Below are 14,140 nucleotides of genomic sequence, written 5' to 3'. Positions count from 1 at the left end.
AGACTTTGTAAGCCTTGCTATGATCCGAGTATCCTATGAAAATCGCCTCATCACTCCTAGGGTCGAATTTGCTTAACCTATTTTTACCATTATTGTGAACGAAACATTTACTCCGAAAACAACGAAGATGGGAGATATTAGGTTTGCGACCTCTAAGGAGTTCATAGGGAGTTTTCTTAGAATAGGTCTAATCATAGCACGATTATGGATATAACAAGAAGTACTAATGGCTTCAGCCCAAAAATTACGAGGTAAACCACTACATAGAAGCATTGTACGAGCCATATCTTCCAGTGTTCTATTCATGCGTTCCACAACACCGTTTTGTTGAGGAGTTCTTGGTGCAGAAAAGTTATTCCTACATCATTAACTCTACAATATTCTATAAATGCTTGGTTATCAAACTCGGTGCCATGATCCGTACGAATGGATACAAGATTAGTCTTATATTTGTTTTGAACACGTTTCATAAGATAATCAAATTCATCAAATGTTTCATCTTTTAAATGAAGAAAGATAGGCCATACATACCTCGAGTAATCATCTACAAGAACAAAGACGTACCTGGATCCTCCTCTACTCCTTACCTTCATAGGACCACATAGATCCATGTGTACTAGTTCCAAGGCTTTATTTGTGCTTACTACTCTTTTAGGTTTAAAAGATGGTCTCACTTGTTTGCACCTAGCACATGTGTCACACATTTTTTCTTGGTCGAACTTGATCTTAGGTAACCCTTCAACCAAGTCCCACTTCTTGAATTTGTTCAAGGTTAGTGAGCTAATGTGACCGAACCGTTTGTGCCACAAACAAGGATCGTCAAGAGTAACTTTTATGCATGAAAAAGAGTTAGTAGGCACAACATTTAAATCTACCATGTATACATTCCTTTTCCTGTGGCCCTCAAGAATAACATTGCTAGTTCCTTCAATGATAATGCGATAACTATTAGTATGGAAAACAACTTTATTACCTTTGTCACATAGTTGAGATATGCTAAGCAAATTATGCTTTAGACCATCCACTAGATAGACATCACTGATCGCGTGTGACTTAGAAATTCCGATTTTGCCAACGCCGATCACTTTTCCCTTTTGTTGTCCCCGAACGTCACCTTTCCTCCGTTGAAAGGCTTGAGTGAAAGAAATAAATTTCTATCTCCAGTCATGTGTCTTGAGCATCCACTGTCAAGATACCATTGATTGTTTTCTTTCACTACTACCTGCAGAAAGGATTAGATACAGTTTTTAGGTACCCAAGCTAGGTTGGGTCCCTTATGGTTAGTTATTCTATATACTAAATCCTTTCGTACCCAAACTTGTCTAATGATCGGTTTTCTAAACCTTGGGTTATTTTGTCTAGGAGGAATTATAGGTTTAGGGATTTTTCTTGATCTAGGGGTTTCTTTAGGTCTAGGAATCTCTCTAGGTTTACCATGACTGTTTTCCTTGTGAATAGGTTTACTTGGTTTAGGTCGACAAGGAGTTTGTGAAGTGCTAGGTTTCTTGGTGTAGTCAAAAGCCATGTCATAGAACCAACAAAATTTATTATTCCTTTCTTCGTTAGGTTCATCTACGGGAGATTCATCATCCTCGACAGTTGTGTCAACCGTTTTAGCATGGTCGGTATTTTTCCGTATATCATGTGCTCTTTTGACACAATTGTTTTGGATGTGACCCGTATGACCACAGTAATTGCAAATCGATATTCGGGAAGATCAAGATACTTCCTTTTCTCGAAATCAAAGTCCGAAGGTGTTGATTTGCATTTAGCGTGATCTCTACGGCTGTAGCACTCATGTCCTAACCCCATCTTCATATTATTATCAGATTGTTCGGTTAGGAAGTTTAGGACTTTTGTGCTACCCTCCCACTTATCATGGACTTTCCTAGCATGTAAGAGTAGATCCTTTAGGGTTTTGATTTCTTCTAGACATTTCGTGTGATCTACATCATTATCCTTCTTAAAATTATCACGAAAGTCTTGGAATCTTTTGTTAAGAATGAATACAACGTCTGAATGTTGTTTCTTAACATTGATCATATCGGTCTTAGATTCCTTTAATTGCTTTGTGAGGGAATCTATCTGTTTCTTTTGGTTTAAGATCACTGCTTCATTAGATGTGACGTTAGTCTCTAAAAGTTCTCTGGCTTTTCTAAGTTCTAAAGTTATAGCCTCATTAGCTATAACTTTCGCTTGAAGGTGCTTAATATTAAGCTTTAGGTCTGAAGTTATAGCTTCATTAGCTATAACTTTGGACTCTAATTCCTTCTTTTCTGCCATAGCAGAATCTAATGTTGTAGCTTTATCAGCTATAACCTTAGATTTCAACTTCTTAGCTTTGGCCTTTAGAGTATGATTCTCCTCTGCAATATCAAGAATCTGTTCCTTCAGATATTTTAACTCCAAGTCCTGTTCGTGACATTTATTGAGGGATTGCTCAAAAAATTCTATCAAGACACTTTTAGACAATTTCTTAACACGTTTTTTGAGTTCAAGATAACTTACCTCTTCATCGTCATCTTCGTCTGATTCTCCAAGAAAGCAATAGTTTGAATGAGAGTTGGTGCTTTCATCGTCGCTGTCGGAGATTAGGTCAAGACTGATGCTGCTGAGACAAAGGTTGGCTACTTCGTCATCTTCGGATCCTTCATCATCTTCTGAATCGAGATCTCCCCAGCACGAAGCCATCATTACTTGTTTGAACTCTTTCTTTATCTTCTCGCGTTTCGCCTTGTCCTTGATTTTCTCCCAAGTTGGACAATCCTTGATCATGTGATCGGATTCTCCACACTTGAAGCAACCTCTGTTTGCAAATGATAATTTTGATTGTGTCACTTTCTTGTTGGATGACTTGTTGTTGTTGTTGTAAGATGATTTAGCTTGTTTGTTTCGAAAGATCCTATTTTTAAAACGGCGTGCAAACAAGACGGTTTCATCTTCTATGTCGGAGCTAACATCTTCACTTTTTAGAGCCATACTCTTATTTCTACTTGGTTCAGCATCATCTTTATTAAGAGTAATTTCATGGGCCATGAGAGCACCAATGAGTTCTTGGTAGGATAGGTTTTCAAGATCTCGTGATTCCTCTATTGCTGTGACTTTGGCACGCCACTTTTTAGTCAGGCTCCTAAGAACCTTCCTTGCAATGTCCTCGGTACTGAACTTCCTACCTAGGTTTTTCAGTTCATTTATACTGCTTGAAAACCTTGCGGACATACTATCCAACGACTCATTAGGCTCCATTATGAAAAGCTCATATTTTTGCATTAGCAAATCTATACGGTGCTTCCTAACAATGGAATTATCTTCATAAGCTAGTTCAAGCCCATCCCATATCTCCTTGGCCGTTGAACACGAAGAAAACCGATCGAACTCTGTAGAAGTCATGCCGTTTTGCAGTAGACTCATTGTTTTAGAGTTCTTTTCGGCTTTCTTGTAGTCGGCCTCGAAATAGTCTTCTTCTTTCTTTTCATAGGTAGTGCCTTACGTGGATGCAACTATTCACGGCACTGTTCACGCAGCACTATTCATCCCTAATAATTTTATAAGATAGAAAAGAATAAATCAAATAATAAAGAGATAACAAATCTCTAATCAAATATTATTTTAAAGACTTACTCAATCTTTTCCTTCTATCTTTGCAAAAATAATATCTTATACGTTAGGAAAGAATAAATCAAAATAATATAAAAGAGATATTAAATCTCTAATCAAATATTTTAATGATTTACATAAAGCCCTAACTTGTACAAAGAGTAACCGTGTATGAGAAAGAAACGACTCATAAGCCCAATTCTCTTTCACGAAAACCCTAGGTAAGATAAATTAGGTTTAAGGTTTTTTAGAGTATGTAGAAACTAGAAACCCTAATTAGCAAGATGCCTCAACTCATAAGTTGATTCAATCATAATTACTAATTATAAGCTCATAGTAGAACCATACTCAATATTAAAATAAGCTCCCTTGTAAAACAAATACTTTTACTAAAACATTTAAAACGGTTTTCCAAAAACAATTTAAAAACTATTTTGTCGTGTGTTTTATAAACTTCACATCTCAATGTTATAGTAGAAGAGCTATAACATTGAGCTCTTATATAAGTAATGTTATAGCTGTGAGGCATAACTTTACCAATGTAACAAGTCCATTCTTACGTTACCATTACGAGATAATCACCTACGCTATTCTAATCTTCGTTAGGAGATCTTCGAGTGTAGGCTACTTCATTATTCAAGCTTGATCAATCTTTAGATGAGCTTTATCTTCTCATGACGCTTGAATAACTCTTTCACTATCTTGTAATATCTTGATTCGTGATTGAGGGCTTTATCACAATATGTTCTTGTATACTTCCATCATAATTCTTTAATGCTTGCGATTAGTAAGTCCAATCTAAAAGACTAAACAAACAATTACGCGCAACGAGTATATATAATATAAAGTATTCTTGACATCATCAAAACATAAACATATATTCTATATGGTTCAACATTGGTTTTGCCAGTTGTAGTACTTTTGGTTTCAGTTTCTCAGTTGTTTACATTTAAACAGTTGAACTTTAAATTATGTTCTTTTATGGTCACTTGTGATATACATTATCTCGGGCAACCGAGATGGTAGCATCCTCATATGCTAGGGTGGTCTTGGTAAGGCACCTTGGTTTGTCGGGGTGTTACATAAGTAGCACCAAGATACAATGCAGGCATAGAAAATCAACAAAAAACATTGTCTAGGCTCAATAAACTCAAAATTCAAAATAAAAGGTAGACATGAATGTTCACTACCTTCCAACTCGGTACCCATAGGAAAAGAGTACACTACCTCACCCATACTAGGAATCACGTCTCCATACACTATACTGCTAACCATGTTGACGGGTTCTTCTCTAAATATTTCAACTTCCAAATCATCGAGCTCAGCTTCCCAATTGTCACTGTCAACAAGGTTGTAAACCGTCTCAAGATGAGGCTCTTCTCCATAGATCAACCGTTGAATCTCATGTTACAAGTAGCTTCTAACATGGGATCCCTCAATGCATTGTCAATAGTAAAAGTAATTGTATCATCCCCAACTGCTAGTGTAAGACTCCCATTCTTAACATTTATGACCGCCCCGCTGTGTGTAGGGATGGTCGTCCTAGAATAATAGGAACTCGGTAATCTTCAGCCGTATCTAGTACCACAAAGTCAACTGGGATAAAGAATTTCTTTATTTTGCAAACTATTGCACGTTTTAGGATCGGTTTCAAACCATTTCTCCTTATTAATGGGTTCACGTAATCTTTTTTTTTTAATTACAGATTTACGTAAATCTCTACTTAAAATAGCGATTTCACCTTTTTACGGTAAATCACTACTCCAAGTAGCAAATTGACATTCTTGTATCAAATATATATAGTATTGATATGCAAGAGTAGGCAAAATCGCTAGATCATCTAGCAATTTGCATCAAATATGTTGTTTCCTTTTCTCTTTGCCATTCACACGTCGCATCTTTGATTCAACCGTCGTTCTCTTTTGTCTTTCCATCGTTTCAGGTTATTTTTGCACTGTTGGATTGCTCTTGCGGTAAGCTACACACTAGCATAGGTTTCAAATCGTCCGACACGTCCGTAGTAATGGTAGACACCTCCGTTTAAGTACCGAGTAAGGATACTTTACTCCCATATTTCAAATAATAGTGGGGGATATGTAGATGAAGGATAAAGGGTGATTATGGAAGAGTCAAGAAATTGAAGTCATTAATGGAAAAAGAAGATGATAGTCTTGAGGGAGGTCATCCATGCTTTTGTCTTGTTTAGAGTGATGATCGTTAGATTAACTAGCGATTTCCTTTCCTGTTTTGACATAATGATTATAAGTTTAAGAGGATAAATTCGCTATTTAGAGTAGCGATTTATCGTAAAAAGGTGGGGTAGCGATTTACATAAAATCGGTCCAAAATAAAAATAAAAAAAAGTGATAACGTAGACTCAGCAAGAAGAAATAGTTTAAACTCGACCCTAAATTGTGAAATATGTTGCAAAATAACCTCACCTTAAAAAAAAAGGTTATTTCATAACAATAATCCATCCTATTGGTGGTCTGCAATAATCACTACATCCTATCAATAATCTCAATTAAATCCAACCTAAACACCATACCTTCTAATAACGAACCAACTCATATTTTGAGATGTTTATGAGTATCAAATAAATCAAGTTCTTGATTCATCACTTGAAATATTACCCATAAACTTCACATATACCATCTAGGTTGTCCAAAAACTATCAAATATTACACAAAATGGGGAGACCATTCATTTAGTTACATAATTCTCTCTCTAGTTTTCTCTCCCCCTTCTCTCTAAAAAACAAAACCCTAAATCCTTCCCCTTTGCAGCCGCCGTACTCCTCCTTCCTCCCACCGCCACCCATCAACCCCTTACCATGTCGCCGGGGATGGGGTCTCTCAAGACCTTTCTCCGACGACCCGTCTCCTCTCTTCCGATTAACCCTCATCCCCTTTCTTACCCACACCCGGTTCTGGATCATACGGGTCTGCCCGTTCCTCTCGGTCTGCGTGGTGTATGTGGGCTGTTCGGGTCTCATCGGACGAGTTTTTTGAGGTGGTGTGGCAGGGTGGTGCTTGGATCTGGCGGTGTTGTGGGTTGGTAGGGAGGTGGTGGCTTCCGTTTTTTTTCCTGTGTTCCGCTTTGTTTCCTTTATGCTTTTGTTTAATTTTCGCTTTCGTTTTTGTTTCGTCTCTCTTTTTGAGGGTTCTGTCCCCGTCTATCGGTGGTGTCCTTCTCTCAGTTTGAGAGCTTTCGTTTTCTGGTTCGTTTGCAGTTTTCTAATAAGTCAGCAGAAGATCAACGTTGTTATAGATCGTTATATGGTTTTACATATTATGTCCGATTCATGGCTACAATCAATCACGTCAGAAGAAATGGATACTCGTCATGGAAGATTCGGAGACCCTCTTATGGATGAAAGCCTTTTGCCGCGAATCGATGATAGAGACTCTGTTGCAGTGTTTCATTCTTTGAACAAGAATTTATTTCCTATGGTTGTAATCGATTTGTATCCGATTAAGCTTGACATATATTGTAGATGTCGTATGACTTTTTATTAATGATAATGATCTTTTCTCAAAAAAAAAAAAAAAAAAAACTATCAAATATTCCAACATAAACTTAAAAAAATATCAGTTGGTTCATTATTAGAAAATATGATGCTTAGGTTGGATTTAATTGGGATTATTTATAGAATGGAGTAATTATTGCAGACCACCAATAATAGGATGGATTATTGTTAGGAAAAATTCAAAATTACACCCTTATATGTATACTTTTTTCAAAGTTACTCCCTTTTAAAATAAAATTTCAAAATTACTCCCTTATAAGAGAGTTCCGATTAAAAATTGCTACCAAGACCTAACTCAGGTCATAATTAGAAGGAATTGATGAAATTACCCTTGTTTAGAACTCAAACCTTATTATAGTTTACCTTAATTTACTATTGATTCACTCTCAAATATTCTCAACAAAAATTACTCTTTAAAAGCAATTAACCTTAATTTGTTGATTTCAAGTCCTCTTTTGATCATTGCTAGCTAGGTAAGTTATTCTTATTTCTTCTATTTTACTTTGTAAATTGTTTATTTTGTTCATTAGTCACCTTCCTTTGCCAATTGGTTTGAGATTGATCCAACCAACAAAAATACTTACATTCGCGACCCTTAGTCACTTGATTGTAAATTTGGCATACTTCAAATCTTCTACCCAAATTATCTTTTAATTTGTCCAAGAAGTTAGCTTAGAAACTACAAGACCACAAAAGCACAACCTTGGACCATCACAACTACAATGAGAATTTGAGCGCGAGTTAGAACTTGACATTGATTTCATATGCCACGGTAAATAAAAGGGAAATGGGGCAAGAGATGGAGGAATACAAGAGAGAGAAAGGAGGTAACAAGTGAGATGGAGGAAGAGAAGAGAGTGTAGCTAGGCAGAGAAAAAGGAGGTAAGCCACAAAGAGATGAGGGACGTATTAAAGTAAAAAGAAGAGGGTAAAATGGGAAGAAAATTATAAGAAATTTGAATTTAGTCGGAAATTTGGTTTAATTATGACCAGAGTTGGGTTTTGGTAGCAATTTTTGATCGGAACTCTTTTATAAGGGAGTAATTTTGAAATTTTATTTTAAAAGGTAGTAACTTTGAAAAAAGTGCACATATAAGGGTGTAATTTTGAATTTTTCCTTATTATTATGAAATAATCCTTACAAAATCGTACAACTACCGGAATTACTGAAAAATAAAAGGATCACTTACAGTAGAAAAGTAAACGAAATTTGGTCTAACAGACCACCACTGCCGCTCATCCTCGTTCACCTCCGCCCACCAGCCGCGCGTCGTCTCACGCAGTTACCTTCATCTCTTTTTTGTAAGTGGTTATTTCATTATTTGTCAATTTTCCCAACTCTTAACTCTCAAACCCTAAATCCCCAATTCAATTTTTATGTTTTTATCATTTAATTTGTAAATTTAGTGCAGTTTAATTAGTAACGTAATTAGGATTTGTAGTTAGGTGAAAACTATTGCGACAGCCATGCAACTGTGTTTAATTACTCTATATTGTGATAATATGATGGTTTTGATTGATTTTCCAGTTTTTCTGTGATTTAGCAATGAGGATAGAGAAGTTTTGGTTTTGTTCTACTTCCATATTCCCTGGGCATGGCATTCAGTTTGCTAGTACTTGTCTTTTGTCTTGGTAGATTAGTAGATTGATGATATCATTAAGCGCTTCCAAAACTTGATATCTTAGATTCACTCTTAGATTTTGTGTTTTCATTGACGTTATTTTGATATGTAATGTTGACGATCAATTTATGTGATGAAATTTTATATGTGTAATTCCTGGGTCCATCACTGAATGTTTGCACTTTTTTCTGCTTACACCTTTTTATATACACAATTAGAAATTGAGGTATTGTCAATATGTTCTGGAGTTTATACCTTTCTGTAAGGTCCTCGTACCTTTCTAACTCATATATGGTGTTACTGCATGTATTGTACTCGTTTATTTCATCATCATAATTCGTCTTGTATTTGGAGTCATTAAAAGAGTTTGGGTTACAAGTTTACAACGTATAATTTGGAAAAAAGGTAAGTGCGAGTAGAGCATAGAATAACCAATAATTGGATATGTCTTACACTAATTTAGGGGCCGTTTGGTTCAAAAGGTTGGAATGGAATGAGATACGATGAGGGGATGGATTTAGAACCCCATACCTATTATTTATTGTTTGGTTCACTCTAAAATTATATGGAAGGGGAATGGAGTTAGAAACCTGAATATAACCATAAAGTAACATAATTGGAATCCTTGAACATTGAACCCAAAACATCGCAAAGATTTAAGTCCTAAACTTGCACTCAACACTATTTTCAATAGAAAAAATCAAGCTACATCTTACGGGTTAAACTACAATCTGCAACTGTTTCTATTCAGTATTCACCCATTTAGCTTTTCTTTCTCTCTCTTTTTTTTTTTTTACTGTTCTTTTAGGTTTTATGGTTAATGGGTTTGACTTTAATTTTTGTTCTGAGTTCAGGTACAGATGCAGAAATTGGGGGATTTCAAGCTGCCCAATTTCTTCAATTACCCACCATACTTCACGTAATTTCTTCTTGTCTTTGTATTTTAACCCTTTTTAATTTACTCAAGGTTTGATTGATAAAATTTACTCCGTAGTCCCAATCATTTGTTTTAACTTTTAGATTATTTGCGACGGTTAAGAAGTGAGTATTGTTAGATAAAGTTAGCAACTTAGCTTTTTAAAGAGCAAAAACTTAGTGAAATGGCCTCATAATGAACTGGGGTTAATTGTATAGGTTCTAACATTGCTCCGTTCCAGTCATTTGTTTAGCTTTGATAAAAATATCTCCTACAAAGAGTAAAAAAGGTAAACAAATGTCTGGAACAGAGGGAGTCGTTTATTTAATAGTCTTGAAGCTAACCCAGAAACCTTAAACACTAAAAGTCATCCCTCATACACACGAACTTCTAATTGTGTGACCAGTGGCGTAGTTAGAAAGATTGGGATATGTGTCTCAAACAACGTAAACATTTAATAAAATATTTTGTCCAGGTATCTTCTTCTATGAGATAAGGTGGCCTCATATAGTAAAATTAGTGATCTTTAAATATATTTGCAGTACTTTTGCGGTATTGCACTAAAGCTATGGGTGGACTACGTACGTTTGGCTATGCCACTGTATAACTGTGTGTGACCGTAGACTTTACCCACAAGAGCAGTGTTCAGTTGTGAGTAACCCATGTACTCATGTATATGGTTACATGGGTGCCTCTATGTTTTAAGTTGTGTGAGTTGATATTTTGAGTGTCTTGGAGTAGGCTGCAAGTGTTGATTCTCCTTTCTTAAACTTTCATTGAATTATCCAAATTGCTTTATGTTGCTAATTACAAGGCTTCTTATTGATTATTCTCTACTGTATCTTTTTCATAGGTCTCTGTAGGAGGTATGGAGGTATCTCTGTACCTCGAATATGACTCATGACTAGTTTATACTGGAGCATAATTTGTTATTTGTATAGATGGTCTTGATAATTGTTACAACTTTTCTTACCGGAGTAGATCTAATTTGGTGAATCTAGGAGAACTTCACTTAACTTCACGTCTTCACGAACTTATCATGTTATTTCACTTCATAACTCCCATAATTTCCTTTTATGTTTGGTTTGTGTGATGAATTAGTTCAGACTTCAGACCCTTTGGGATTGTGTGTTGCGTAGTGATGCACAACACAATCAAAATGATGGTTTCGGTTAACACACAAAATAGCATGGTAAGGCACATAGAATTGAGTCATTTGGTGGGAGTTGGGAGATTGAGAGTAAGGAGCATGCTACAATGTGGGTTTTATAAAGTACACTGCGTAGATTGAACGTCACATTTCTGAAAATGAGGGAAGATATTTTATTCTTTTGTTTCTGTGTGAGCTTTCTTTCATTGTTAAAGCATTATGTTTTTATTTGGTATTTTCATGAACATTTTGCAAGTATCCTTGACATGTTGACAAAGAGGCCATATCAGCGTCGTGTAAGATATTTTCTTCGTCCTTAAACTATCCCATAACTTCATATTGGAAGAAAATGCATGATTAAGTTGAATATAGACACAACTACTCTTTCATAAACAACTGATAACTTCATTTTTAACACGTACCATATTTACATAATTTAATTGGTTTCTCATAATTTGCGGTGGAGATTTCAGTTTGCAGCCAGTAAGAGAGACCAGAGAAAAGCAGATACAGCTCTGGAAGGAATTAATTGTTGAATTCTGCAAAACACAGAAAATATTTGTTATCACCCTTGAAGAAGACTTTCCATTGTTCTCAAATTCTATTATTGAGAGTAAGATTTCTTCCTTCCCATATATTCAATTTCATCTTTCTAATTTTTTGACATGTGCACTTAGAGATTATCCATTCAAGTAGTTGCAGATTTACAAGTTTGCTCCACTTTGGTGGACTATTTTTATTCACATGCCTTTATTGAAATACTCTGACGTCACCTGAGGAGTAAAATTTATCGCCCTTCAAGGCTCCGTATTTTTTCTTAGGCTATATATTTTTCTTAGATTGATGTGCTTCTATCTTCATTTGAGTTTCTACCTACACCGGATGGGGAAAAGCGTAGTTTGTTTGCAGTTTCTGTGAGATATCTGTAATTAAATGATGTCCTTAGTCTGCTTTGATGTAGGGATATCGTGAGGAATTCTTTGATAAGTTTTGGTCCTAGAGATAAAAACTTAAAACTAAGTGATTTCGGGCAATGAGATCATTGATGTCATGAGTTTTAGGTATTTTCCTAGGTCGATTTCATTTTTTGCTTGGGAAAAACATACTTTTACCAACTTGTGGTCTATGTTACTTGCGTTCGGTTACAATTGCCCTACAAGGCCCATGCAGGCGCCTGTGTTTGGGACCGACTTAACTACTTTTCTTAAAATGAAGCGTCTTGGTGCCGAGTGCCCTACCTTTGTTGAGTGTGAGTGTTCAACGTGGGTACTTGAGGGAAGATAGAAAATGAAGCTACATCAGTCATCTGACCAATGTTCACTCATTTCAGTTTGTAGATCAATCAAACGTTGCATATCAACCTCTTGAGCAAATCATCACTTGTCTTAGGTGTTCTTTTACTTTTTGCCTTCTTAATGCCACTGACTTGCACCATAAAGAAGCTGGTCATAAATTGTGTAGGTTCTTAGTAATGAAAGAGCAAAGATATGTGGTGAATGCCTTACTCCACTCTTTTATAGCAGCTGGAACAAAATTTACATAATTCTTTTTACACCTTGCAGCTGACTTAGCATAGCACTGCTCTTGTATGGTTTATTTTCTTATGCATCATGTATTTGAATTAACTGCACGAACCATCCTTCTCCGTTGTGATTGGACTCTAGTATCAAGAACCACAAATAACCTGACCCCTCCGTTCCCCATTATTAAATCAGGTGGGTTTTTTTACTTGTTTTTGGAGGACCGAGGGGTAAGGGGAGGATCATTTAATATGTTTTTTTCCCCTCTGGGACTTCTCAGTGACAATTGACCTATCTTTTTCGGTTGGTTAGTGCAGGATCTCTTAGCCATGAAGCAAGGGAAGCATTTTTGTCAGCCTTAGTTGCAGAAGGTTTCTATATGTATTGCTGTTTGTAATTATAAATTTTTATGCTGGCCTGAAACAGCTTTACTGGTTATTTTGGTTGGAGCTGTAACCTTTCTCTGATCTATTTTACATAGGTCATGCAGAATGGATGGACAAAGGCCATAGGAAGTGTCTAGTTCTTTGGCATCGAATTCAAGACTGGCCAGAAATTATCTTACATTTTGTGAGTGAACAATTTATTCTTTTTGGCTTTATATCCCGTTTTGTGCAACTTTGTAGAGGGTCACATATTGTGTCATTCCAGGTGAAGGATAATGGATTAGAGGACAGTGTCATGACAGTTGAAGAGTTGCGAACTGGGGTGGAGTCCCAGGAGACAGGTAAACAACAACGAATCCTTTTGATGTTTGAGTATATGATAGATCACTTTTAGGGGGTGATATTTTATTGTACTGCTATAAGTATATGGCCTCTAAATCTGTGTTTGTGATGTCTTGCTTATATTTGTATTATGTATGTCAGAGCTCCATGGGATGGACCGCACCGTCCTAATGCGAGCGCTGAAGCTTCTAGAGAACAAGGGCAAGCTTGCTATCTTTAAAGGATCTTCCACTGATGATGAAGGTGTCAAATTCTCTGCCTAATTTTTGAAGATTGTTAGTCATCTTAAACAAAGAAACTCTGTTTTGTGAGATTTTTAAAATGGTTTCGATAATTGTGATCTATATACGGATGGTAACATCTCAGTATTGCTGAGTTTGCATTTTGTTTTTGTTTGTTCCGGATGTCTCTTTAAGCCTCACCGCTTTCTGATAAATCTGAATGCTGGCTACACCTCCTTCGGATTCATCATCATATTTATCCATTATCTGGAATGTGTTTTCACCTGTAATTGTATGTAAAGATTTTACAGTTTCCTATATCTGTATTTTGAAGTGGCATCATCCACCTTTATGGAATAGTGATCGAGATCGGGTTGTAAATTACAAAGCCAAATCAAAATTAATAGGGACGTGCTTTTTCACATACGAATTTTACTCTTTCACATACGACTTTTCCACTATTACTCGTCATTTTTTCATTCCCTTACCCAATTATTTTCTCCTCTCTTCCCTCGTCTCCCATCAGGCCATCACCACTTCCTTTCACCACCACAAGGCACCACCTCCTGTGCCGCTCTTTGCTCCGGCTGACCATGCTCCGGACGACCACGCTTAGGCCGACATCACACCGACCTCCCTCTGTCCCCGCACTCTCCCTCCCTCGCCTGCACTCCCCTCTTCGTTCACCAACTCCGATTCATAAACGAAAACCCAACTTGACCCAAATATAGCACATGCCCATTTACATCGGAAGAAGATCAAACCATTTGAACGGCACATGCCATGATGTATGGCACAGGTGGGTCATCATTGCACGGCTTTAACGTGGGAAAATGACCCTATGACCAAAAAAATTG

The 14,140-nt window shown here is 36.5% G+C and overlaps 1 protein-coding gene across 3 annotated transcripts; it reads left to right on the top strand.

The window, feature by feature from the left end:
* The first annotated feature begins 8,275 nt into the window (after window positions 1-8,275).
* LOC141607975 (vacuolar protein sorting-associated protein 25-like) lies at window positions 8,276-13,677 on the top strand. 3 transcript variants are annotated; one of them, XM_074427326.1, is made up of 7 exons: window positions 8,276-8,428; window positions 9,603-9,667; window positions 11,288-11,427; window positions 12,652-12,705; window positions 12,816-12,904; window positions 12,986-13,061; window positions 13,204-13,677. In XM_074427326.1, the coding sequence occupies exons 2-7, from the start codon at window positions 9,609-9,611 to the stop codon at window positions 13,323-13,325; spliced, it is 540 nt and encodes a 179-aa protein (XP_074283427.1). In that variant the 5' UTR covers window positions 8,276-8,428; window positions 9,603-9,608; the 3' UTR covers window positions 13,326-13,677. The 3 variants fall into 3 exon arrangements, with proteins under 3 accessions (XP_074283427.1, XP_074283436.1, XP_074283432.1); XM_074427335.1 differs by lacking the exon at window positions 8,276-8,428 and adding an exon at window positions 9,371-9,466; XM_074427331.1 differs by lacking the exon at window positions 8,276-8,428 and adding an exon at window positions 9,376-9,498.
* Window positions 13,678-14,140: the final 463 nt, after the last annotated feature.

The sequence above is a fragment of the Silene latifolia genome, chromosome 1 (genome assembly GCF_048544455.1).
Source record: "Silene latifolia isolate original U9 population chromosome 1, ASM4854445v1, whole genome shotgun sequence".
Classification (NCBI taxonomy): Eukaryota; Viridiplantae; Streptophyta; class Magnoliopsida; order Caryophyllales; family Caryophyllaceae; genus Silene; species Silene latifolia.
Note: the sequence above shows the minus strand (reverse complement) of the source record. Positions and strands in the feature narration are given on the sequence as shown.